The sequence below is a fragment of the Paralichthys olivaceus genome, chromosome 8 (assembly GCF_024713975.1).
Source record: "Paralichthys olivaceus isolate ysfri-2021 chromosome 8, ASM2471397v2, whole genome shotgun sequence".
NCBI lineage: Eukaryota > Metazoa > Chordata > Actinopteri > Pleuronectiformes > Paralichthyidae > Paralichthys > Paralichthys olivaceus.
The window spans coordinates 610001-634523 of NC_091100.1; the positions used below are offsets into that span (position 1 = coordinate 610001).

The 24523-nt window shown below is 46.8% G+C and overlaps 5 protein-coding genes across 23 annotated transcripts in view; 2 read left to right on the forward strand and 3 right to left on the reverse strand.

Moving 5' to 3' along the window:
* aars2 (alanyl-tRNA synthetase 2, mitochondrial (putative)) overlaps nucleotides 1-2056 on the reverse strand; it is an 8664-nt gene extending 6608 nt beyond the window's left edge. For 2 of the 5 annotated variants that reach the window (XM_069530419.1, XM_069530416.1), the window contains exon 1: nucleotides 1633-2023. In XM_069530419.1, coding sequence (XP_069386520.1) covers nucleotides 1633-1866 — 234 coding nt within the window. In that variant the 5' untranslated portion in view covers nucleotides 1867-2023. Of the gene's footprint in view, nucleotides 1-1632 lie in introns of all 5 variants that reach the window. The other 3 variants (XM_069530418.1, XM_069530417.1, XR_011243844.1) reach the window with 3 other exon arrangements.
* Nucleotides 2057-2418: 362 nt separating this feature from the next.
* alg13 (ALG13 UDP-N-acetylglucosaminyltransferase subunit) lies at nucleotides 2419-11827 on the forward strand. Of its 11 annotated transcripts, none has more exons than XM_069530424.1 (25): nucleotides 2423-2720; nucleotides 3305-3388; nucleotides 3508-3558; nucleotides 3627-3673; nucleotides 3816-3888; nucleotides 4114-4195; nucleotides 4274-4439; nucleotides 4540-4603; nucleotides 4712-4829; nucleotides 5923-5987; nucleotides 6112-6212; nucleotides 6565-6650; nucleotides 6729-6999; nucleotides 7276-7383; nucleotides 7552-7702; nucleotides 7774-7924; nucleotides 8000-8035; nucleotides 8907-8962; nucleotides 9100-9168; nucleotides 9791-9917; nucleotides 10127-10246; nucleotides 10328-10368; nucleotides 10446-10545; nucleotides 10751-10837; nucleotides 10918-11827. In XM_069530424.1, exons 1-25 carry the CDS (start codon nucleotides 2601-2603, stop codon nucleotides 11292-11294), a joined length of 2751 nt encoding a protein of 916 aa, XP_069386525.1. In that variant the 5' UTR covers nucleotides 2423-2600; the 3' UTR covers nucleotides 11295-11827. The 11 variants fall into 11 exon arrangements, with proteins under 11 accessions (XP_069386532.1, XP_069386530.1, XP_069386531.1 ...); XM_069530420.1 differs by having other exon boundaries at nucleotides 2424-2720; nucleotides 9791-9944; XM_069530425.1 differs by having other exon boundaries at nucleotides 2424-2720; nucleotides 10130-10246.
* Nucleotides 11828-12422: 595 nt separating this feature from the next.
* Nucleotides 12423-14362, reverse strand: LOC138411187 (protein EOLA1). Its single transcript, XM_069530455.1, has 3 exons — nucleotides 14186-14362; nucleotides 13248-13508; nucleotides 12423-13179 (listed from the first exon to the last, which is right to left on the reverse strand). Exons 2-3 carry the CDS (start codon nucleotides 13504-13506, stop codon nucleotides 12971-12973), a joined length of 468 nt encoding a protein of 155 aa, XP_069386556.1. The 5' UTR covers nucleotides 13507-13508; nucleotides 14186-14362; the 3' UTR covers nucleotides 12423-12970.
* Nucleotides 14363-14558: 196 nt separating this feature from the next.
* Nucleotides 14559-21687, reverse strand: LOC109647597 (actin-binding protein WASF3-like). 3 transcript variants are annotated; one of them, XM_069530446.1, is made up of 12 exons: nucleotides 21561-21687; nucleotides 20845-20965; nucleotides 18971-19110; nucleotides 18337-18471; nucleotides 17953-18106; nucleotides 17695-17812; nucleotides 17466-17510; nucleotides 16861-16985; nucleotides 16433-16693; nucleotides 16209-16339; nucleotides 15918-16136; nucleotides 14559-15659 (listed from the first exon to the last, which is right to left on the reverse strand). In XM_069530446.1, exons 3-12 carry the CDS (start codon nucleotides 19101-19103, stop codon nucleotides 15496-15498), a joined length of 1485 nt encoding a protein of 494 aa, XP_069386547.1. In that variant the 5' UTR covers nucleotides 19104-19110; nucleotides 20845-20965; nucleotides 21561-21687; the 3' UTR covers nucleotides 14559-15495. The 3 variants fall into 3 exon arrangements, with proteins under 3 accessions (XP_069386547.1, XP_069386546.1, XP_069386548.1); XM_069530445.1 differs by lacking the exon at nucleotides 21561-21687 and adding an exon at nucleotides 21104-21118 and having other exon boundaries at nucleotides 20845-20982; XM_069530447.1 differs by lacking the exon at nucleotides 21561-21687 and having other exon boundaries at nucleotides 16218-16339; nucleotides 20845-21162.
* On the forward strand, nucleotides 21547-24458 carry soul4 (heme-binding protein soul4). 3 transcript variants are annotated; one of them, XM_069530452.1, is made up of 6 exons: nucleotides 21547-21685; nucleotides 22443-22638; nucleotides 22738-22823; nucleotides 22922-23063; nucleotides 23228-23414; nucleotides 23696-24458. In XM_069530452.1, the coding sequence occupies exons 2-6, from the start codon at nucleotides 22479-22481 to the stop codon at nucleotides 23868-23870; spliced, it is 750 nt and encodes a 249-aa protein (XP_069386553.1). In that variant the 5' UTR covers nucleotides 21547-21685; nucleotides 22443-22478; the 3' UTR covers nucleotides 23871-24458. The 3 variants fall into 3 exon arrangements, with proteins under 3 accessions (XP_069386553.1, XP_069386555.1, XP_069386554.1); XM_069530454.1 differs by having other exon boundaries at nucleotides 21556-21693; XM_069530453.1 differs by lacking the exon at nucleotides 21547-21685 and adding an exon at nucleotides 21813-21952.
* Nucleotides 24459-24523: the final 65 nt, after the last annotated feature.

The window sequence follows — 24523 nt, forward strand, 5'->3', positions numbered from 1 at the left end:
AACGCCTGTACTTCCTGAGGAGACTCAAGAAGTTTGGCATGTCTGCCAAAACTTTAACAAACTTTTACAGATGCACCATTGAGAGCATCCTCTCAGGCTGCATTACTGCCTGGTATGGTAGCTGCTCCGCTGCTGATCGTAAGGCCCTGCAGAGGGTGGTGAAGACAGCGGAGCGTATCATCGGCTGCCATCTCCCTTCCGTGCAAGGCATCTACAACACAAGATGCCTGAGAAAAGCACGGAACATCATAAAGGACCACAGCCACCCAGGCTATGGAATCCTCACACTGCTGCCGTCTGGAAGACGTTACCGGAGCATCCGAGCACGGACTACCAGACTCACAAACAGCTTTTTCCCCCAGGCCGTAAGGCTTCTGAACCAGCAACACTGACCCACTGAACAGTCACATCACCATGTACATTCTGCTCCCTCATTCATACAACTACACTTACTACACATATATTATTTAATTTAATACTTAATTTAATATCCCGCACTCCTTCACCCTGTAAACTGCTGCTAGCCCCTCATTTAAATTCAAATTTAAACTGTTGTACTATGTTATATGTTAAAAGTTATATGTTGTTACTATGTTGTATGTTAAATGTTATGTTAAATGTTATATGTCACTAGGTTATATGTTAAATGTTATGTTAAATGTTATTTACTAGGTTAATGTTAAATGTTATGTTAAATGTGTTATGTTAAATGTGTTATGTTAAATGTTATATGTTACTATGTTATATGTCATATGTTATTATATATATTTTTTTATTTTTTATTTTATTTTTCATTTTATATTTTTTATTTTATTTTTCATTTTATATTTTTTATTTTTATCTTGTATTTCCCGTCTACTGCGTAGATGTTGCCTGCCATGTCACAAGAATTTCACTGCTCTGATGACGCTAAGTTATTTGGTGCATGTGACAATAAACTTTGATTTGATTTGATTTGATTTGACTGTATATAAACTACAGACTGTATAAATACTACAGACTGTATATAAACTACAGACTGTATAAATACTACAGACTGTATATAAACTACAGACTGTATATAAACTACAGACTGTGTATAAATACTACAGACTGTATATAAACTACAGACCGTATATAAACTACAGACTGTATATAAACTACAGACTGTATATAAACTACAGACCGTATATAAACTACAGACCGTATATAAACTACAGACTGTATAAATACTACAGACTGTATATAAACTACAGACTGTATCTACAGACTGTATAAATACTACAGACTGTATATAAACTACAGACCGTATATAAACTGCAGACTGTATATAAACTACAGACTGTATCTACAGACTGTATATAAACTACAGACTGTATAAATACTACAGACTGTATATAAACTACATACTGTATAAATACTACACTGTATATAAACTACAGACTGTATATAAACTACAGACTGTATATATACTACAGACCGTATATAAACTACAGACTGTATAAATACTACAGACTGTATATAAACTACAGACCGTATATAAACTACAGACTGTATATAAACTACAGACCGTATATAAACTACAGACTGTATAAATACTACAGACTGTATATAAACTACAGACCGTATATAAACTACAGACTGTATATAGACCTGGTTCATGCCGGCGTTGACGAACAGCAGGCTGGGGTCTCCTCTGGGCCGGACCGGGGAGGACGGGACCAGCAGGTGTCCGTGTTTCTTCCGGAAGAACTCCAGGAAGGTGCTCCGGACCAGGGCAGCGGGCAGCTCCGGAGGACAGCCGCTGAAGGAGCGAGCTGAGCGGTCAGAGAGGAGGCCCGGCGGCCCGCCCAGCTGCCGGAGCCTCCAGAGACCAAACCTGAACATCTGGACCAGGACTGAACCGGGACCAGGACTGGACCGGGACCAGGACTGAACCGGGACCAGGACTGAACCGGGACCAGGACTGAACCGGGACACCGTCAAACTGCTCTCCACAGTGTTATGGTGCGCATGCAGGTCAGGCGCATGCGCACTGTGACCTTCTTTTCTTCTGTCATGAGGACCAATGACAGTGAGAACATCAGCGCCCCCTGTTGTTTAAAGAATACAGTCCTCCACGTACTGACTGATATCATGCACCAATATAATATATATAAACAGATTATGATGTTTTTTACAGTATAATACTATATTACATAGTATAAAATATACCATATTACAATATTATATAACACAAAATAAAATAATATATTATAACATATTATGATATTACATAACATAATATAATATATCACATAGTATGATATAGTATAACATAATATAATATTACAGATTATGATATGATAAAATATCATATCATATTATAACATAACATTGTTCTCAGTTCTGTGATTGTACATGAAAAGAGGATTCGATCAGGTTCTATTGTCTTTTTGTTTGGTTCTTCTGATTCTCCTGAACAGAAACTTTGTGTCTTTACGTTAATCGTCATATTTCCGGATCTCCGCTCCAGCCCGTGAACGTGTCCGCGGCCTCCCGCGCTCATCAGGTGTGATTGAAGTCACCTGTCGGTCCAGAAGCGGAGCCGGTACCGAGCGGAGCGGAGCCACAGCGGAGGGATGCAGAAAGGTCTGAAGAAGTACTTCGTCAACATGGACGAGTTCCTGTCCAGTGTGGGACTCTACCGCAAGATGGTGGCACGAGACGCGTCCAGTCTGTTCAGGGCCGTGTCCGAGCAGGTGAGCTAAAGCTAACAGGCTAACAGCTTCAGGAGGGCGGGGTTAGCAGGTAAAGCTAACAGGCTAACAGCTTCAGGAGGGCGGAGTCAGCAGGTAAAGCTAACAGGCTAACAGCTTCAGGAGGGCGGGGTCAGCAGGTAAAGCTAACAGGCTAACAGCTTCAGGAGGGCGGGGTCAGCAGCTAAAGCTAACAGGCTAACAGCTTCAGGAGGGCGGGGTCAGCAGGTAAAGCTAACAGGCTAACAGCTTCAGGAGGGCGGGGTCAGCAGCTAAGGCTAACAGGCTAACAGCTTCAGGAGGGCGGGGTCAGCAGGTGAGCTAAAGCTAACAGCATAACAAGGGTAGGATAAGTAGGCAAGTTAAAACTAAGCTAACAGCTTCAGGAGGGCGGAGTCAGCAGGTAAGCTAAGGCTAACAGCATAACAAGAGTAGGATAAGCAGGCAAGCTAAAGCTAACATCTTCAGGAGGGCGGGGTCAGCTAAAGCTAAAAGCTTCGGGGGGAGGAGTCAGTTGTATTGTCACTGGGGTTACTGACTGTTGTTACCATGGAAACTGATGTGTGTGTGTGTCTGTGTGTGTGTAGTTGTATTACTCTCAGAATTACCATCAGAAGATTCGTCAGGATTGCGCCGACTTCATGAGAACAAACAGATGTAACTTTGAACCGGTGAGTTTTTCTGTTACAGTAGTTCACGGCGTGGCCATGACAACCATACAGTCGGTGACGCACATGAACAGCGGTCGATTGGCTGTTCAGATATGTTTTCTTTTTTGTCCTTCTGTCAGTTTGTTGAAGGTTCCTTTGAGAAATATCTGGAGCGTCTGGAGGACCCGAAGGTGAGCAGCCGTGACCTTTGACCTATAAGTGTGAACAGATGTGTCGGTAACAGTGAGTGTGTTGTCAGGAGACGGTGGGTCAGGTGGAGATCAAGGCTCTGTCTCAGCTGTACAGGTGAGAAACACCGGGTGCATCACATGTTCTGTGATCTCTTCTGAACTCTTGTCATCAGAAGTGTGTGTGTGTGTGTGTGTGTGTGTGTGTGTGTGTGTGTGTGTGTGTGTGTGTGTGTGTGTGTGTGTGTGTGTGTGTGTAGGCGTTGTTTCCTGATCTATCGTTACCCGGGGAAACCAGCCACAGTGATCTCAGAGGACGACTTTGTGGACAAGGTGACAAAGAGACAACTCCTCATGTTTAAACAGAATTCTGACCAATCAGACGAAAGTGAAATTCCCTTCAGTTGGGGGGGGGGGGTCCAGTCCTCTGATTGGTCAGTAGTTTGACCCAGCTTTTGATCTGTTATCATGGGTTCAGCCTCAGTTACCATGGTGATTTACATGGTAACAAGTGAACGAGCCTTAAGTTACTGGCTGTCAATCATCTGTGTCGCTTAGGTGATGCTGTGTTGCTCCATCAATGGTCACTATGACATTGTTTACCCGAGGAGTTACCCCGCCTCTGCTGCGCTGTGTCAGGGTGAGTACTGATCAGTAATTGGTCCATCAGTGTGTGCGTGTGTAGTTCATCAAATCTTTGTGTGTGTTTTGTGTGTAGCTGTGCTGTACGAGCTGCTCTACACTCAGGTGTTTGGGGTGGATGAGGTGGAGCTTTGTCAGGCTATGGAGGCCTCCCGGGTCGGAGGTCGTTGCTACAGAAATAGCACATCAGTGTGTAGTGATGTTGATATCGGCTACGACACACCTGAGGACCGTGGACAAAGGTACACACACACACACTATATATATATATATATATACAGAACACAAGCTGCACCTGTGTAATAACAGAGTCACAGTCAGTTGCGTTTGTTTAATCTATAGGGAGGAGATGGAGTCAGTTGGAGCTACTGAGGAGAGACACAGAAGTGGGACGGACGACGCAAAGGTGTGTGTGTGTGTGTGTGTGTGTGTGTGTGTGTGTCTGTCTGTCTGTCTGTCTGTCTGTCTGTCTGTCTCAGCAGTGATTGGTTGTTGTGGTGTTTTTGTTTTTCAGTGTCCTGCAGATGCCCCTCCTCCGTCCAGACTCTCTCTTCCTTATAAAGTCATGAAGTCTCTGGACGGAGACGTGTACAGAAACCTGGAGTTTGACGTGTGGCAGGACACCTGCAAAGGTAACGCATGCACACACATACATGCACGTGACACACACACATCATACACTGACGAGTGGACAACCTTTTAATACGTGCAAAGACAGACAGTTTGATTGTGTCAAAACAAAGTAGAAGTATCGTGCTGTGGTTATTTTCCTCCACTAATCAGAGCAGTTTCAGTCTACATACATGAGGTTATTGTGACCTTTGACCACTGAAATCTAACCAGTTCATCCGTTATGTCCGTGGCACACTGGACACGGAACGGTTGTTTTCATTTCCGCACCAATGTTAACGGATGAGTTCTGCATTTTCAAGGCAGTAGAGGATCCGCTGACAAACCCAATCCGTTGTGACAGGCACACAACCGCAACACGCAGTAGCACAGCGTCGCTGCCTTTCCCCATCCAGTGCCCTGAGCGTGTGATGGTGCGTTCTCACAAAACGTGAAGCTAATATATAGCGCCGTGATACTACATTCAGAGTAAGTCAATGTAAAGACGTGAAATTTGCTTCACCTGCTCGAAGTGAAATGTTTGTGTGACACAATGTTGTGAAAGCTAAGCAGTGTTGAGAATGAAACCCGGCTGAGCTTCTGGCACCGACCTGAGCGAGCGGGTGATCAAATTGCTGGTCATCCCCGTTAAAGCTGCAGATGACATCATTGAGGAGCAGCTCCTGGAGGAGCAGGAAATTCTTCATGCTGTGCATCACTCACACATGATGACGTGGGTTTCTATGGTGTTTCCACAGCAGGAACAAAGCGGCAGGTGCAGCCACTTCCATCGTCCTCATCTCAGGTCTACTCAATTCATCTTTGAGTTCAACTGAACGTTTGAACCAATAAAAAAAATTACCTGGAGGCGTGAACGAGATAACGTGTTCTCAAGAACTAGATGAACAAACTGGAAACATGACACCTCTGGCCACTAGGTGTCACTGCTGCCGAGACATAAAAACAAAATTCATACTGTGGATGAATGATGAAGTCATCATGTGACTCACTGAGACTGATCTGTCGTCTACGTCATAATTAATTATCTCAGTAATCAGACTGCATTCGCCTGAATGATGCTATAGTAATCAGATTACTGTGCTTTGTGACTGACAGAGATGCAGAAGACGGATTACATGGTGTTCGCTGGTAGGCAGTACTTCCTGGGAGACAAGTGTCAGGTGAGCAAACACACACACCCAGCTGTGATAAAATGAAGCTTCATGTGTCAGCAGCATCAATTCTGTTGAATCATGTTGTCACCAGATCATCTGGACTGTGTGTGTGTGTGTGTGTGTGTTTCAGGTGCGTCTGGAGCCAAAGGGGAAATACTATAACGCCTTCATCCAGGAAGTAGGAACACATTCGTCAGCTGTCACCGTGTTCATCGAGGAGCTGGGAGAAAAGTAAAAAACTTTAATCTGACGACTCCACATTTAGTCTGAACCAAGTATCCGGTGTGAAAGGTGCCTCCAGACGTCAGACACACGCTGTCTACAAACCAATCAGAGTCAAGTATAGGTAGACTCCGCCCACGTAGGTGATGACAATAGGACACAAGTATGTCAGACAAAATTCTTTTGTCCCTGAATTAGAATGTGAAACCAAAACTAACAGATCAAATGAATCTATGAACAAACATGAAGCTTGGCTCAGACTCTCAGTGAGAAACATTACATTTAACGTAAAGAAGAAGAGACAGAGTCCAGCAGGAGACAAGTCCTGAGGTCAAACAATTGTGCTGTCTCTCTGTCTCAGACACCTGGTTCCTCTGACGGATCTGAAACCAGTGAATCCAGTTCCTGCCTGGAATGTTGCTGCTCCAACTAGAAAAGGTGATCTGGGTAAGTTTACATTATTCTACGACCTATGGCAACAACCTCCTGACCCGACGGTGACGACACTGTTTCTGTCTCGCACAGACTTGGACTCTCGTGGGCAGCGTCATCATCGTCACCGTTACTTCAGGAAGTCTCGTGGCAGCAGTGGCATGAAGGGTGCAGAGCTGCTGATAGCTCCGGCCCCTTTATATGGAGGCCCCGCCCCATCCACCCTGCCCCCTCGCTTCCAGCCGGCAGGTCACCCCCGCCCACCCCCTCCTCCCTCAACTGGAACGATGACCTATGATCCCTACGCCCCCCCACACCACCACCATCACCCTACAGCCAGAGCTCCTCGCTACGGCGCGTCCAGGTGGGAACTGATACTTGTCGAGTGTAGTTGATCACATTCACACCTGCTGATGAAGAGATTATTGATTATTACACTGTGTGTGATCAGACTGATTATAATCTGATTACCTGAACACAGGTTAACGTCAGGTGTGAACATGTGACACAGTAATGTGCCAGATGTTGACGGAGCTGTTACCGATAACCTACTCTGATACTGAGGAACTCCTGTGTATGTGTGTGTGTGTGTGTGCGCGTGTGTGTGCGTGCGTGCATGTGTGTCATGGATTGTGGTCAGAAGCTCAACCCGTTTCCTCAACCGTCACCTGATTGGCCCACAGCTGACCTATTACCACCCTGGAAGACGATATTACCATGACTATGAGAACTACGCCTTCAGGTCCCGGTAAATTGCGACATCATCATCTCGCTGAAATTAAAAGATTAGTCACACACACACTCAAGACTATTCCAGGTGATGACATGTATAATATAACAGCTCTATGTAGAAACAGGAAACGTGACTGTAGCGCCCCCCCCCCCCAGTGGTCGATCAGTGTCTTGCTGTGTTCAGTCGTAGCCGTCGTCAGCTGGTTGCTGCTCTCAATAAAGATTGTCAATTTGGTTACCCTGCGGAGACGGGGGAGGAGTCAGCTGATCTGGACACGGCCATCACGTACTACCAGCTGGACGACGCCAGCGACGCCGTCTTCCCGCCGCTGCCGGTGAGAAGAGCACATTACACAGAAATGTCACAGTGCGATTACATTTGGATTCACTCTGACTCCTCCCACAGGGCACTGCTGTGGCCCCTCCCCCTCCACCTGGCTCCACCTATCGAGTTCAGAGAGCCTCTGGACCCCTCCCCCCTGCACATCGACCTGGAAACACCCCTGTGTGCTCATCAGAGGATGAGCAGGAGGACACGAGCACTGTGGAGGACCACGGTGAGGACCACACGGAGTGACTGTTTGTCTCTGACTCTTTCTTTGTCCCTGACTTTTTGTCTCTTTGTCTCTCAGCTGAGTTCTCAGAGGATTTCATCTTCAGCGCTCAGGGTGAGTCTTGTTGTGAGTCTTGCGAGTCGAGGTCTGAACTACGAAGCAGGATTTGCGGTTATCTGGTTTACTTCAGAGTTTTCAGTTTTACGAAGCTAGTTCCCTTCTTAGAGTAAATCACCATGGTAACTTATGCTGAACAGCTGACCTGCTCCAGGTAAAGTTGGAGATAAGAGATCAAACAGTATAAAAGCTCCGCCCACTGACCACTCCCTTCCCTTGAACCATGACATCATGTTGTTATCGTGGAGCTGCTGTGGATCGTTCCAGTCTCTGAGGAGGACCAGGGTCTTCAGAGACCCACAAGATCCTTTGAGATTCTCTGAGGAGTTTCTGAAAGATCTAGATTCTCCTCAGAGGATGAACCTTTGTCAGCTGCTGGAGCTTCAACAGAACCAACCTGACCCTTAGGAGCAAAGTACTCACAGTACCACAGACTGTCTACATGTACTTCACTTACTGATACTGATGTACTGGGAGTGTTAGTGGAGGAGGACCACACATACTTTAGTACTTTGATACTTTAAGTAGCTTCATCCTGTGAAATAAATATTTATTTGGGGGATAGATAGTTAAGACATATACCTTGTGACAGTCCCCCCCCCATCTCTCTGGGACTCGAACACTCACCAAAGTGACTCTCCACTGTTGTGTGGTGCACACTCTCCTCAAAGGGACGGAGAAGTTTAAATCAACGTCTGGTTGGTTCAGTTGACCTCTAACTCAGCCAGTACGTCTCAGTCTCTCTGTTTCCAGATGCTCCGACTCGTCCTGTCACCAAAACAACAAATACACTCAGTCAGGTCCAGTACTGACCCCAGATGATTTTGTGGGTTCGTCAGCTGTTGATTATAACTTTAATGTCTTTCAGATCCGAACTACCAGACGTCAGGTGTTTACACAGCTGCTGAGCCCTCCACCAATCAGGTAACACACATGATCACTTCACAGAATATGTAGAGGGATAAAAGAGCAGCAGATAATGATATGATGTCATAATGATCGTGTGATCAGTGAGGTCACTAAGCTTCAGAAAGCTTTTATTTTTTCTCTTATTGTGAAAGGATGGACAGGAAGGAGGTAGTGCTGACTCTCCCCCGAGACCAGACATGAATTACAACTACACACAGCAGGTACACACACACACACACACACACACACAGCAGGTACACATACACACACACAGCAGGTACACACATAAACACACAGCAGGTACACATACACACACACACACACAGCAGGTACACACACACACACACACACACAGCAGGTACACACACACACACACAGCAGGTACACACATAAACACACAGCAGGTACACACATAAACACACAGCAGGTACACACATAAACACACAGCAGGTACACATACACACACACAGCAGGTACACATACACACACACACAGCAGGTACACACATAAACACACAGCAGGTACACACATAAACACACAGCAGGTACACATACACACACACAGCAGGTACACATACACACACACACAGCAGGTACACACATACACACACAGCAGGTACACATACACACACACAGCAGGTACACATACACACACACAGCAGGTACACACATAAACACACAGCAGGTACACATACACACAGGTACACATTTTCTCTGTATATTTATGTGAGGACCTTCCCTGGTCCAACCTTAAGCAGGTTGAGGGGACAGAAAGATGGTAATTTAAACCCACCCACAATAAATGTAACATCAGCTACACTCACTGTGTGTTTGTGTGTTACAGGTAGTGAAGCCTTTAGCTGTCATCGGGTCTTCACCCTCCTCTTCCTCCTCCTCACCCTCCTCTCCGTCATCACATGTTCCTGCAGCTGCTCACCTGCCGCCAACTGCACACACACAGACACGCTCAGGTGTCCACACACACTTACATGCAGCAGGTACACAAACATGCTCAGGTGTCCACACACACACACAGAATGTACACACAGACATTTTGCAGAGACCATCTGTGTGGATCTGTGTTGTTGTTTAGATTCTGGAGACACTGTAGACACAATCAGACCTGTTTCCTCAGATGTTTGACGTCAGAACGTGTTTAAAATGATCTTTTTCTGTTCAGCAGCCATGTCAATCCCAGCTTCCTCTCCCTGGTTGGTTAATGAGCTGGGCGAGCCTCTCTGCACCGTGGTAGCTCCGCCCCCTTACTCCTACGACCCCAATGGCAGCGATTTACCCCGAGGTCAGAGGTCAACCAGCTGTACTCTCACACACCCGCGCTGATCTGCTGTGGTCACTCATGTTACTGTGTGTTTGTGTGCAGACTGCAGAGTTCTTCAGTATTACTTCAACTTGGGCATCCAGGTGAGTTCCTGTGACACTGTCTCTTTAAATATTCAAAATAATATAAAATATTTAAATTTCCCCACCCCCACCCCCAGTGGTACTGGCAGCAGCAAACGACGTTCCCCTCCCCCTCTCCTGAGAACCACTACACCTACCAACCCTACCCCCCATACCTGAGCCAGGAGCCTCTGCACGGTAAGACTTGTCTCTGATTGGTGCAGGTCTGACAGGTGAGCTGATCACCTGACCTCAGGACAGGAAGTGATTATCAGAACAATGATATCACAAACAGAAAGGTGACCTGAATTGGGGACAGGAAGTACAGTTGGTGTAGTAGTTCACAGGAAATGGAAGCTCTACTTCCTGTTAAGTATCAGACTACCTGTTGTTCTTCCCCCAGCTGTCCCCCAGTCCTCCCATCAGCCCCCCTCTTCCTACCCAGAATCCACCAGGGCAGGAGATGGACAGACGGACGGACACGGCGGTGGTCAGTGATGACAGAACAGCTGACACCGACATGATTGAAATGTTCATCATTTGATTTGTTTTGTCTCCCTCACCCCACAGGCCCTGCCCCATCGATGGAAGGCTCCACCTCCTCCATCGGCCCTGCAGCTCCAGGCTCCGCACCCTCCACTGCTCTTCTGTACCAGGAGCAAACGCCTCTCCCCCCTCCCCCTATGCTGCACCTACCATATGAAGCCCCGCCCATCACCACCTACCTGCCCTCTGCTCCTCACCCCACCCATCCTCCTCCAACCCACCTCCCCCATCACTCCTCCTACCACTGCCTCCCACCATCTGTCCAGTGGGGAACGCTGCAGACTGGAGGCCACACCCCACGGGTTTACTGTCCCGCCCCTAATCCAGCCCACGTGGTTGCTTATATTACAGCCCCACCCCCCCACCACACAGCCACACACTACATCCCCCCCACCGTCTGAGACGCACATCCTGCTGAAACATACCTCACGAATTAGCATGAAGCTAACGAGTAGCGTGCTAACACAAATTCCCATTGGCAGAAAAACCTGAGAAATGTTCAAAATATAACAATTTTGAAAACAAATTAAAACTTAATTTAAATATTTAGGTAAAAAAGTTTTGGTTAGATAACTGAACTTCCAGTAATGAAGTATTTCTGTTTGCACTTTAGCGTGTTAGCTTCACATTGAAAAATGTTAAAGATTTCTGCACTTCTTATTTTGTTGCCAAAAAGCTTTATTTACAAACCTTACTCAGCCACAATCACTTCCTGCTCGGAACGTTCAAGTCGAGAGCGACAGTTCCCGACACGACTAAGAAAAACAGATTTTTGTTATTCAGTTAATTGAGTTTGTCAGCCAATCAGTGAGAGGGGGCGGGGTGTGGTCAGTCCCTGTTTATTGATGAGGGATGTATTTATGTTGACGTTTTGTTCAAACTGCCGATGGTGAAAAGTTTTGTTTCTGGGAGAATAAAGTTTGTTTCACCAGCAGACGACAGTTTGTTTCATCAGTGACAAAGATCACATGGTCACATGGTTCAGGACCATAGCTCCTCAAACCTGAGTCAGACTGAAGCGTTCAAACTGAACTGAGTGTGAAAATAAAGACGACGACTCGTCTCCACTTCAGAGATGAAGCTCAAATATCTCAGACACAAACGCTGCCATCTTGTGGTGATGACATGATTTACAGTCAGAGTCTGTGCAGTGATGGTGGAGTGGAGCCAATCACAAATCAATTCTAAGCTGTCAATCATGACGTCTCCGCCTGTTTCTACATCATCAATAACTGATCAAACCAAACTGATGAGAAACACTTGAACAAACTTCAGAGAGAGAAGAACGAGCTGAAACGACAGAAACATCTTTACAAACATTTATTTAACGTCTGCTTTGAGTTTCTGTGGCCTGAACTAGAATCAAGGTTACGAGCTAACTTCACAAATAACTTCACGAATAACCAGTTCCACGAGACGTTTAACCGTTTAACGAGTTATGTTACCACAGCAACTGTGCTCCGAGCTGTTTCTATTCCTGTGAAACTGCTGCTGTATAAGCACCGCCCCCAGACACATAACACACAATGTAGATTTTACTGAAGCTTTACTTTTTGAATAAAATTATTTTGTGACTTTGTTTTCTCGCTCAGCGAAGATTTTCCTCATGAACAATACAAGATGTTGAATATGCATCATTAGCATACATCACTTCGTTGAGTCTGGATGACAGGATGAGGGACTGAAGCCTGAAGTGACAAGAGTGACCTGCTGGTGGCGCAACATGAAAAGTCAGGATTCTTTCTCTGAGCAAAGTTTATGTTCAGGTGTGAACACACTCAGATCAGGTATAGACATGTGGAGGTGGTCTGAGCCACGTGTCCAACAGTGAATTCAAACCGTCCTGGTCCACGTATGAAGGACGTCCTCAGCTCCTCGTTTCCACCTTTCACTGACGTGACACACACACAGACACACACACACACACCTGTATACTCAGACTGATCTTAACGTCCTCAAATGACAGGTGTTCATTTGTATGTTGAGCTGAGACGTGAGTTCTGATCACGAGACACATTCAGTACAGACGTTAATCACCAGGTGTGAACGGGCCAGGAGCTGTGTGCGTCACTGGTCGTCATGGTAACAGCTCAGTGGGGATCTCTACAGTCCAGAGGTCGCGACCTCCTCGGGTGCTCAGCGGCTCCTTCAGCCAGCGGGGGTTGGACAGGTGAGTCAGGTGTTTCTCATGCAGACCAATCAGAATGGCCGACCTCTCCAGGTGCTGAAGCTCCTCCTCCAGCATGGAGGTGGGACATACTGAGGTCCCGCCCACCTCCACCAATCCTGAAAGAGATTTATTTCCACAGGTGATGCCTTCAGGAACACCAGAAAAAACACACGTCAGTTCCCACCTGCCACCACGCCGCGGCCGAACCTCTCCCCAGACTCCAGGAGCCCGTGGATCTGAGCCTCGTTCATCCCCAGTGGGCCGCTAAGCACCGCCCGCCACTCATCCCCCTCCCAGTCCCGCCGAGCGATGTGGACCGCCAGAGTCTGGTTCTCCAGCGGGGCCAGCAGGGGCCTCCAGCGGCTCTCCACCGTCTTCACCCCGTCCAGAATCAGACCGGCGTATGGCTGCCGGAACGACAGACACCACACCTGCACCGACATGTCTGCAAAACAAACGCACCCCACCAATTCTGATGTGTGAGAACTAACGCACCCCCTGCACACACACTCTATCAGACACACACTCTCTCTCTCTCTCACACTCTATCAGACACACACACTCTCTCTCTCTCACACTCTATCAGACACACACTCTCTCTCTCTCACACACTCTATCAGACACACACACTCTCTCTCTCTCACACTCTATCAGACACACACTCTCTCTCTCTCTCTCTCACACACACACACACACACACACACTCTCTCTCTCTCTCTCACACACTCTATCAGACACACACACTCTCTCTCTCTCACACTCTATCAGACACACACACTCTCTCTCTCACACTCTCTCACACTCTCTCTCTCACACACACACTCTCTCTCTCTGTCTCACACACACACACTCTCTCTCTCACACACACACACTCTCTCTCTCTCTCTCACACTGTCTCTCTCTCACACACTCTCTCTCTCTGTCTCACACACACTCTCTCCCTCTCCCTCTCTCTCTCTCACACACACTCTCTCTCCCTCTCACACACACTCTCTCTCCCTCTCTCTCTCACACACACACACTCTCTCTCCCTCTCTCTCTCACACACACACTCTCTCTCTCTCTCTCACACACTCTCTCTCCCTCTCTCTCTCTCTCACACACACACTCTCTCTCTCTCACCAGTTTCCGGACAGGTCAGACTTTGATGAAATCCTTTGATTTAGTTTTTCAGTTTGAAGTTTGAACAACACCGAGAATCCGTTTCCGCCTCGTTTTTTCTTCTGGATAAAATAATGAGCAGCTCGAGGTTATACTGCCCCCTACACATCAACCAAACTACTGCAGCAGTTAAGATACTCGAGTATTTTCATTTTCACTCTGATGCAAAAATAAAGTTACACAAAAAATGAAGAAAATTCAGATAAAACACACCTGGCTCTTGATGAACAAAATCTTTTTTTCAATCTATTTAAAGTTTCATTAAATTGATATAAAAAACAAATAAAAGATCATAACAAAATGAATCCTTAATAAACATAACGTACACGCAACGTTGTCAGTAAAGTTTTCTTTTTCATGAAGAACTTGTTTTACAGTTTTCGATTGTTTAACCAATTTGGTTTTTTTTCCATCAACATGCAAATCACAGCACAAATCAATAAATCTCTTCTACCAATCACAGATGGTACAGAACAGGAAGTACACGCCCCTCATTACATATATTTCTGATGACAGGGCATTGATGACATCATCAGCATCAGCGATGACATCAAAGCACAGAGAATACTGACGTGAAACAGTTACAGCTGATGATGTCACCATTACATCATATTGTTTAATCTGATGCACGAATCACATGAGAACAAAATGCATCATGTGACTTTTCTTCTCTGTTACCATAGTAACCATTGAATCAGACAGAACGTGAAGAAACACGTCAACGATGACCAGAAAATAAATAATAGAAAATAACTTTAAAAACACATAAACGAGCAGAAACTAAAACTTTTAAGATTTAAATACATTTTAAAAATCAGCTGAAATATTTGTATGTTAAAAAGCAAAAAATGAAAAAACAATGAAGGAGTTTTTTACAGTCACAGTAAAACGTCATGAAGGAGAAGAATCAACAGGAAGTTTCATGTCTTTTCACCACAGTGAGCGCCACCTGCTGGACATCCTGCAACTCAAAGAACTGATCATATTCTTCATGTTAAGATAAAAAAACAAAACAATGTTTTCTCTCATTAATATTTTTACAACATTAACACCTTAGTGTAAATATTGCTATGGACGATCATGAACCAGTCCTCAGAGTCTGAACATGTTTGACCTGAGGGGGGCGCTACAGGACACGTCAGGGCTCATTAAAACCTGCAGGGTTCGACTCGTGGAGATGAGATTTGAACATAAAGAATAAATAACTGATCATTTTGAACAATCATTAATTATAATAATCGATCATCATCATGTGATGAAGCAGCTCCTCCTCAGTCGGACCAATCCTGGTCCTCGGGTTCGGACTCCTCCTCTGATTCGCTGTACTCTACAGCAATGCGTCGTGACAGGATGGTGGCGACATCATTTCCTGTCGGCTCTCGTTTCTTGGCCTCTTCCTGCTCACGCTGCTCCTGAACCTTCCTCAGCTGAATCCCTGCGAGTGACAGAAACCAGAACCTCAACAGCCAATCAAATCACAGGACGCCACAAGTTCTGATGATGTCACAGACAGTGCGTAACTCTGATTCTACGAGTGAGAAGTTATTTATTATTATTATTTACGGTTTATATTCACAGCAATGATCAGAAATCAGTATTGTGCCCTCTTCAGGCAGAATGCTGTCATTACCAGTTAGCAGCTAGCCATTAGCAGCTAACTCTAAACACTAACAGTGTTAGCTAGCTAGCTGACCTCTGCGTATAGCGGCCAGCAGGTCGCTGCGAGCATCGTTCACTGGCACGTTCACTCCACCCGGAGGCTTCCTGGCATCAGTTACCGGGGGCAACAGGGGCATGGTAGCAGACGAGGGCGGGGCCTGACCTCCAGGCCGGGAGGGGGAGGGGACATAGTTAGCTGGAGGAGGTGGGGGAGGGGAGGGACTGTAGGGGCGAGAGAGTGCAGCAGCGACACCTGGAGACACAAAAACATGTGTTGGATGATTTCACCTTTTAATCTGGATCAAAAAAATGTTTTATCTGTTACCTTGGTTACCAAGAGCAACTGCAGGATGCAGTGGTGTTGCCATGGCAGCAGTGTGGGTGGAGCTGATCTGTCCCGCTGACGGCATGAGAGGAGGCGGGGGCGGAGGAGGAGCTGGAGGGATCTGATGGTGGCTGAGAAGAGATGGAGGTCAAAGGTCAAGTATCAAACTGTCACTGTGGAAATGATGACAGGGCACGTTTCTGTGTGTGTGAGTGTGTGTGTACTTGGCGGTGTTGGTCCGTGCTCTGTTCTGATTGGCCGAGCCAGCATGTGGCAGCTGGTGATGTTGCTGGTTGCGGCCAAGCGAGTGCTGGCGGGCAGTCGCTGCAGTAATGGCAGTGGACACAGTGGTGGGTCGGAGGGCGCGGTCCAGTGACTGAGTCTGACCGCTTCCACCAGTCACAACATGATCCTTCCCATCATGCCGCTGGGTGTCATGTAGGTTGGGGCTGGCAGGGAAGGAGGGGTCGTCTGACATCCCTGACCTGGGGGGTGGAGACATGAGGTGATTGAAAGGTGGTTCATGTGCATCAATGACTTCATCATTGGTTTATCAGCAGCAACTGCAGCAGCAGCTCCACCCTCTGGAGATGGATGGGAACATACATGCTAGAACAGGAAGTGGTCCTTTGACATAAACGTAGCTGTTTACCCGTCAGGTGACACCGAGCCATCAGAGGTGTGGTACGGTGATGGCGTCACTCGAGCGTCTGGGCGAAGCTCCTTGTCGTACGCCATCAGGTTCCACTCCTGCCGTCTGTTACGAGCTTTACGAACCTTCACAGGAAGAAGAAGAAGAAGAAGAAGAAGAAGAAGAAGTGAGTGAAGCTTAAATCGTCTTCAGACTTAGTCCACAAACATCTGTGTCTCTCAACCGGTCATCAGAGTTGATGTTCATCGGAGTTCAGTTTGATATCGACATGTGATTCGTTCAATAACAATAAGTCTGTCAGTGGGGGCGGGGCTGTGTGTCTTCAATCTGTGGACAGAGTTGAGCATGTCTTCTTCTAGGTCCTCAGATAAATTACATCTGTGGTTGGTAACTGCGTCAAAATCAAGAACAATAATTTTATGACCTGGAACAAGTGACAGTATATTGAAGTAGCTCCAGAGCATCAACGCAGAACAACACAACATTACAGACACACACACTTACAACAGGAGCTGATTTATATATGTATTATGTATATGTATATATATATATATATATATACATAATACATATATATGTGTATATAATTAAACAAATAATTGGACCTTTTTCACTTCACGTCCTGAAGATTCTTCAACATGTTTCTGTTCCTACAGAGAGAGAGACAAGTGGTCAGACAGAGAGAGAGACAGAGAGAGAGAGACAGACAGAGAGACAGGGAGAGAGAGAGACAGAGACAAGCGGTCAGACAGAGAGAGAGACAGAGAGAGAGAGAGAGACAGAGACAAGCGGTCAGACAGAGAGACAGACAGAGAGAGAGAGAGACAGACAAACCTTCTGACGTCTCTTCTCTTTTCGTTTGTTTTCTGTCGCCTGAAGCATCTTTTCTTTCCACAGGTTGAAGAAATAAGACGAATCAGTGTAGAACTTCAGACCATCTTTCTTATCATCCCTACACACACACACACACACACACACACACACACACACACACACACACACACACACAATCAATAAAAACGCAGCTGTGTGGATGTAGCCTGACCTGTGCGCTGTGTTGAGGGGGGAGGGGGGTGGGGGGGTTAATCTGACCTGTAGGGTGTGAGGATGTTGAGGGGGGGGGGTTTGTCGCAGCGGTGGTACATCTCCAGCACCGGGTTGAGGATGGAGCTCCGTGACACCACCTGCTGGTCCTGGATGGTACTGCTCCTGAAGGCTTTCCTCATGTTGATATCCTGCAGAGATACTGAACACAGACAGTTACAGCAGTGACGGACGGAGGGCAGACAGCTAAGAGGGTAAATGAGACAGATGTTTACTCTCACAGGGACTTTACTCATCCAGCCTACGTGTGTTTTGATTGTTTGGACAACAGCTGATACCCACAGGTCTGATACCCTGAGAATCTCCACACACACAGAGGAACATTCAGTTCAGTTACGTGAGCGATGATCTGATAACAGCAGCAGTTCTCACCCTCCTCCACCGTGGAGTCCAGCTGAGTGACCCTCACTGCCAGCAGGTCCACTCTCTCCTGCAGACTGTTCATCCTCAGGTAGAAACTGTTGGCCTCCGTGAACAGCTCGCTGAAGATGTCCTCCGCATGACGACCTGCAGCAACACACAACCTCATGTTGTCAACAACCCAGTGACATGTTTCACCTTAAACCAGCAGCTGATCAAAGTGAGTCTGATGTGTGAAGGTGGAGAACGTTTCCTCCTTCGCTCCCTGAGCGTCTGTTCTCTCACTCTGCTGAGTGGGTTCATCTCCTGAGAGAACAAGTGACTGAGAGTCTCCATCAGCTCCAGTGGAAGAGTGAAGCTGAACTGAGATCAGTTCTTAACAACCAGAGTTTATCTCCAGTGTTCAGCAGAAACTTTAAAACATGAAGAACTCGGAACAGTTGGTTACAGCAGCAGCTCTTCTGGGTGAGGAAGTAGAGGATCATGGGTAATATCCAGTGGGATGACACGGTCAGAGCTCAACACATCAGACACACAGAGACAGACAGGGTTAATCACATGTGGCTGCAGGGGGCGCTGTTGCTCAGTAACTGTTACACAGTGTTGCTGTAAGACTTGATGCTGCAGTAATGACATCATCACTCACTGAGTCCTCCCAGCTGTTTGATCACAGCAGCCAGGGTGCTGTTGGTGACACACTCCAGCTCACTGGCGACCCCATCAGGCAGCGTCCCGCGACACAGATACCTGGGCTCAATAATACGTTTGACCAGCGGCATCGTCCACCTGGAGACAGAGACAGAGAGACAGAGACAGAGAGACAGAGAGACAGAGACAGAGAGACAGAGACAGAGAGACAGAGACACTTTAACAGGTCTGACAGTCCTGCAATTTGTCTAATGTCCACCAGGTGCTGATGTGAGACACTGATGGACACAAGTGGCTGGACTTTGATTGACAGGTGCTCTTCAGTACTGAGATGTCCTCAGAAGTAGTGAATGAATAAACACACACACAATCATACATATAGTGTGTGTGTGTGTGTGTGTGTGTGTGTGTGTGCGCTGCAGTCTCAGAGGGCATTGCCATGGTAACACATCACACTCTGCTGCCCACAGAAAAGACTGTGGGTACTGTTGCTAGGAGACGGAGTGGAATGTCCAACATCACAATATTTAACATTACTGCAAACATAAGGTACCTGACACTGTAATCAGATTACTGTGACCTCATGTTGAGTTACACTGGATTGAACAGTGTAATCAGATTACTGTGACGCCATTAATCAGTATTTTTTTTTTTTTTTATTGTGTTGAAGAATGAAAACATGTTAATCACATGTTCATCACATGTTTATTAAATGTTTTTATGGGATGAACCCTTTTCTTGTCTCACAGCTCAGCTGCCTAACGAACAGTAACCATGGAAACCAGTCCTCGTGCTCTGAGCGTGCCCACACTCAAAATGATCCTGAAGTCACTTTGAAGGGGCCAGTTTCTCAGCTCAGGGTTTGGAACTCAGTCCTGTGAAGGACTTGTTGACGTGTCCCGTTCATGTTGACGTGTCCCGGTCATGTTGACGTGTCCCGTTCATGTTGACGTGTCCCGTTCATGTTGACGTGTCCCATTCATGTTGACGTGTCCCGGTCATGTTGACGTGTCCCGGTCATGACCTAATTTCCCTTTGGGGATGAATAAGGTAATCTATCATCACGTCACGCAGCCTTTTAACCATAGAATCTGTTGTACCATTAAGACAAGATGAATCATGTAACGATCCAAACGCCTCATCATTGGTCCAGCTCCTCCTGGAGGATCCTCAGGCATGATGGGATATCTGATGTGTCCAGATCTGATCCAGATCTGATCCAGATTCAGGAGAAGCACCTCAACTCTTTATGATGTGAAGGATCCTCACCTGTCCACTCCCCCCTCCCCCAGATACAGTCAATGGTTTAGAGTGCCTACACACACACACACACACACACACACACACAGACAGGCAGACGGGCACACACACACACACAGACAGACGGACGGACACGCACACACACACACACACACACACACACACAGACAGACGGACGGACGGACACACACACACACACACACAGACAGACACACACACACACACACACACACACACACACACACACACACAGACGGACGGACGGACACACACACACACACACAGACACACACAGACAGACACACACACACACACACACAGACAAAATACACAAGCTGATACAAATAGCCTTTGCCCAGTTGTCCCCACATGTAGCCTATGACAGACACACACACGGGTCTCCACATGTGATGATGCGTGTGCGTGTGCGTGTGCGTGTGTGTGTGTGTGTGTGCACGTCACGGCCCGTTAACCCCTCTTCTGATTCTGGATCGATCAGCTGATCCGTCTCATCAGGGTCAGTACCGTTTGACCGCAAATGACGTCATCACCGGGAGCGGATGACAGGTGATCGATCAGTGAGTGAATGATAATAAACCCGGTGAGACTCACCACAGGAAGCTCCGGTGATCGGTCCGTCAGTCAGAGGCGGGAAACCGGCTCATCCTCACACGCACACCGGGAACGATGCGGTCACACGGAGATCTGTCGAATCATCGGAGACACTCGGCTCCTGTCGGGAAACTTCGACTTTTCACCGATGATAATAAACACAGTTTGTGATGATGATGATGATGATGATGGTGATCATCATCATCATCATCATCATCATCATTATTATTATTATCAATATCAATATTATATCATCTACCTACTGTCTCTCTCTCTCTCTACCTGTCTGTCTCTCTCTCTCTCTGTCTCTCTCTCTCTCTCTCTCTACCTGTCTGTCTCTCTGTCTCTCTCTCTCTCTCTCTACCTGTCTGTCTCTCTCTCTCTCTCTCTACCTGTCTGTCTCTCTCTCTCTCTCGCTCTCTATCTACCTGTCTGTCTCTCTCTCTCTCTCTCTACCTGTCTCTCTCTCTCTCTCTGTCTCTACCTGTCTGTCTCTCTCTCTCTCTCTCTCTACCTGTCTCTCTCTCTCTCTCTCTACCTGTCTGTCTCTCTCTCTCTCTCTACCTGTCTGTCTCTCTGTCTCTCTCTCTCTACCTGTCTGTCTCTCTCTCTCTCTGTCTCTCTCTCTCTCTACCTGTCTCTCTCTCTCTCTGTCTCTCTCTCTCTCTCTCACTTGCAAATTCAGTCTGTTTACAGTATGAGCTGAGGACTCTTACTTTGAAGAGGCAAAACTCTTATTTTGAAGAGTCCTCAGCGCGCGGTCCAGCGGAAGTCGATCTGTAGCGGAAGTGTTGTTGTTGTGTTGACGGTGTGAACAGCAGCGGACTCACCTGGAGAACAGGTGTGAAGGTGCAGAGTCATCGCGGTCACACGCAGCTCCGCGGTGAACCGGGTCGATGCGCGTTAACCGAACCTGGGTCATAAACCCGCGCGATCCGTGGTCGCGCTTTAGAGGATAATCGTGCTAACTGTGCTAATTCCACCGTGCTAACTGAACCCGGTTCCGGACCAGGTCCTCCCGTCGCTGCAGGTGACGTCCTGCAAACCGTCCGGTCCGAACCGAGCCGGACTGAAGCGGACCAGCGGGGTATCTGGACCCGGTCCTGCGGTAACTTGCTCCCGGGCCACACAGGCCCTGATCCGCTCCACAGACCGGAAACGGGTCTTTGAATGATCTCGGATCCGGATCGAAGTTAAAAAAAACCGAACCGTCGAGAATTTGAACCATAAAGTATCTTCATCGATCCAGGATCAGGTCGGATACATCCGGTTTATAAAATAAGAGTGTGCTGTCAGGAAGTGGGAGGAAATTTCAAATTAAAATAAACCAGTCGTGAATCCTATTTTATCAGAATAAAAACCGGTTCATGAAGAACAGGAGGTGAGACCTCGTCCCCTCAGTAACGTCCAGCGATGATTCCAGGAAGTATAAATCATCCAAACACAACTGGGTCATTATTAATCAACCTGCTGGTTATTTATGGTTCAAACGATTTGTCGTTCCCCGTCATCAGTCGATATTCCCCTCGTTGTGATTGACAGTCGATCAGCTGAGTGAACGAACCTGTGCGTCAGCAGCAACGTGTGTCTGTTGACAGTCTCTGCAGGTCAAAGATTCTCTCCCCCTGGTGGTCATGGCTCTGATCTCTCTGGAAGACCTTGATGGATTGGACGACGAGCAGTTGGATGATGACATCACTGACAACCCTGAGCCAATGGATGAAGAGGATCGAGACAGGCTGCTGGCCCATTGGCAGGCGGTCGCCAGTACCCACCAGGTGTCTGTACCTGCAGGTGAGGGGGCGGGGTCATAACCACCTTCAGAATAAAAGCACATCAGTGAGAAAGAACTTTATTTGAAAATGACTAAAGGTGATTGTCCTCGTGTTTCAGAAATGACCGAACCCATACAGGAGATGACCCGCAACAGTCAGCAGAGGGAGCCCCTCCCCTTTACTACAATATCCTGCCATGAAAAGGTAACGTGTACCGACTGGCCAGGTGTGTTTATATGTGTGTGTGTATGTCTGTGTACACATATTTGTGTGTATTGATGGATGAGGCGTGTCCTCTGCAGATGGGGGAGGTGCTGTGGGAGGAGCGGGTGTATCCTGCCGGACACTGGGCGTGTGTGACCAGAGGAGAGGATCTGTACGAACAGAGCATCGCCAACGCCTTCATGAAACTGATGCGCTTCATCTGTAAAGAGAACTCTGCAGGTCAGACTCCGCCCACCACACGCTCCTGTTATCCCCACCCACTGATCACTGATCATTCTGGAACGATCTACATAGCCCCTCCCACAGGAACTGGTTTTCAAGGTCACACATGGTGAACGTTCATGGTGTAAACTTTTCACTGATCACGTATTGATCGTGTTCAGGTCGATACCTGGGCATGACGGTGCCGGTCATCAGTAACATCCACCTGAAGGAGGATGGAACCACGCTCAACAAAGACGTCCAGACTTCCTTCTTCCTGCCTGCTGAGTTTCAGACCAACACCCCCCCCCAACCCTGCGACCCCGACATTACCATCGTCCACAGAGAGCCAATGAGAGTCATCGCCAGGTCAGAGATGATACATACATTATATAAATATAATTATATTAATATAATTATATTTATATAATATATATTGTTATGTTTCTTGATTTTTGATATTCTGTAATTGCCACAGTATTTGGAGTCGTCAGACGACCTCATCACTGTTTCTGAGCAGCGTTTATTACTGTAATTACATCATCACGTGATGAAACACAGCGACAGCACCGTCAGTAGTGAGCTGCTGTCTGATTGGAGGAATGTTCTGCATAAATTTACCAGTTGTCTGCTCTCTGATTGGCTGATAGGACGTTCTTGGGGACGACCACGGAGGAAACAGTGACACGTCAGATCAGTCTGTTTTGGGAGATCCTCGGTGTTACCGACGACGTTTACAGAAACAACTACATGGTCGCTGCATACAACAACCCGGGTGTACCCCACCGCAGGAACGAGATCTGGTTCATCAGACGCCATCTGTAGACGTCTTCCCATCAGCCTCTGCTCTCATCTCCTCTGATTGGCTGGTTTGTTGTGAACATTTGTTTTTTTTTCCAGGTCAAATGGACCAACCGCATGTTTATGTTTAGAAGCAGGTCCTGACACTAAACCCCGCCCCCACACCCCCCCGAAGAATTTTTATCAAGTCGTCCAAAGCTTAGTATGACATCATCGTTGAAGTGTTGAGTGGAAACAGCCAGTCACCTGAACATGTAAACACACAAACATGTAACCATATTTACATACATGAGCGTATTGACATGTTACTAGGAGACATGTGACTTCGTTCTGAGGGGACATGTGACTAGTCCTGATTCAGGTGAGAATCATGAAGAAGAAATATTTTTATAATGAAGCTGCAGGTTTTGTGACAGAAGGTTTTAACGGTTGTTTATTGTTATTATTGTGACGCCCGACACACGTGACGGATTCTACAGTTTAAATATCTGATGTGAAATCACGTCTGATTTTTATCACTTCATCTGATTCTAGTTCATTTTTGTTGTAAAACTGTTTTTTTCCTTCACTGTAAAAAAAAAAAAAATCAAACATAAAATCAGATTTAAACGAGTCGACTTCGTCCGTTTGTTCAGATCCAAATGTTTAAATTCTGTCGTGTTTGAGAGAAAACTTTC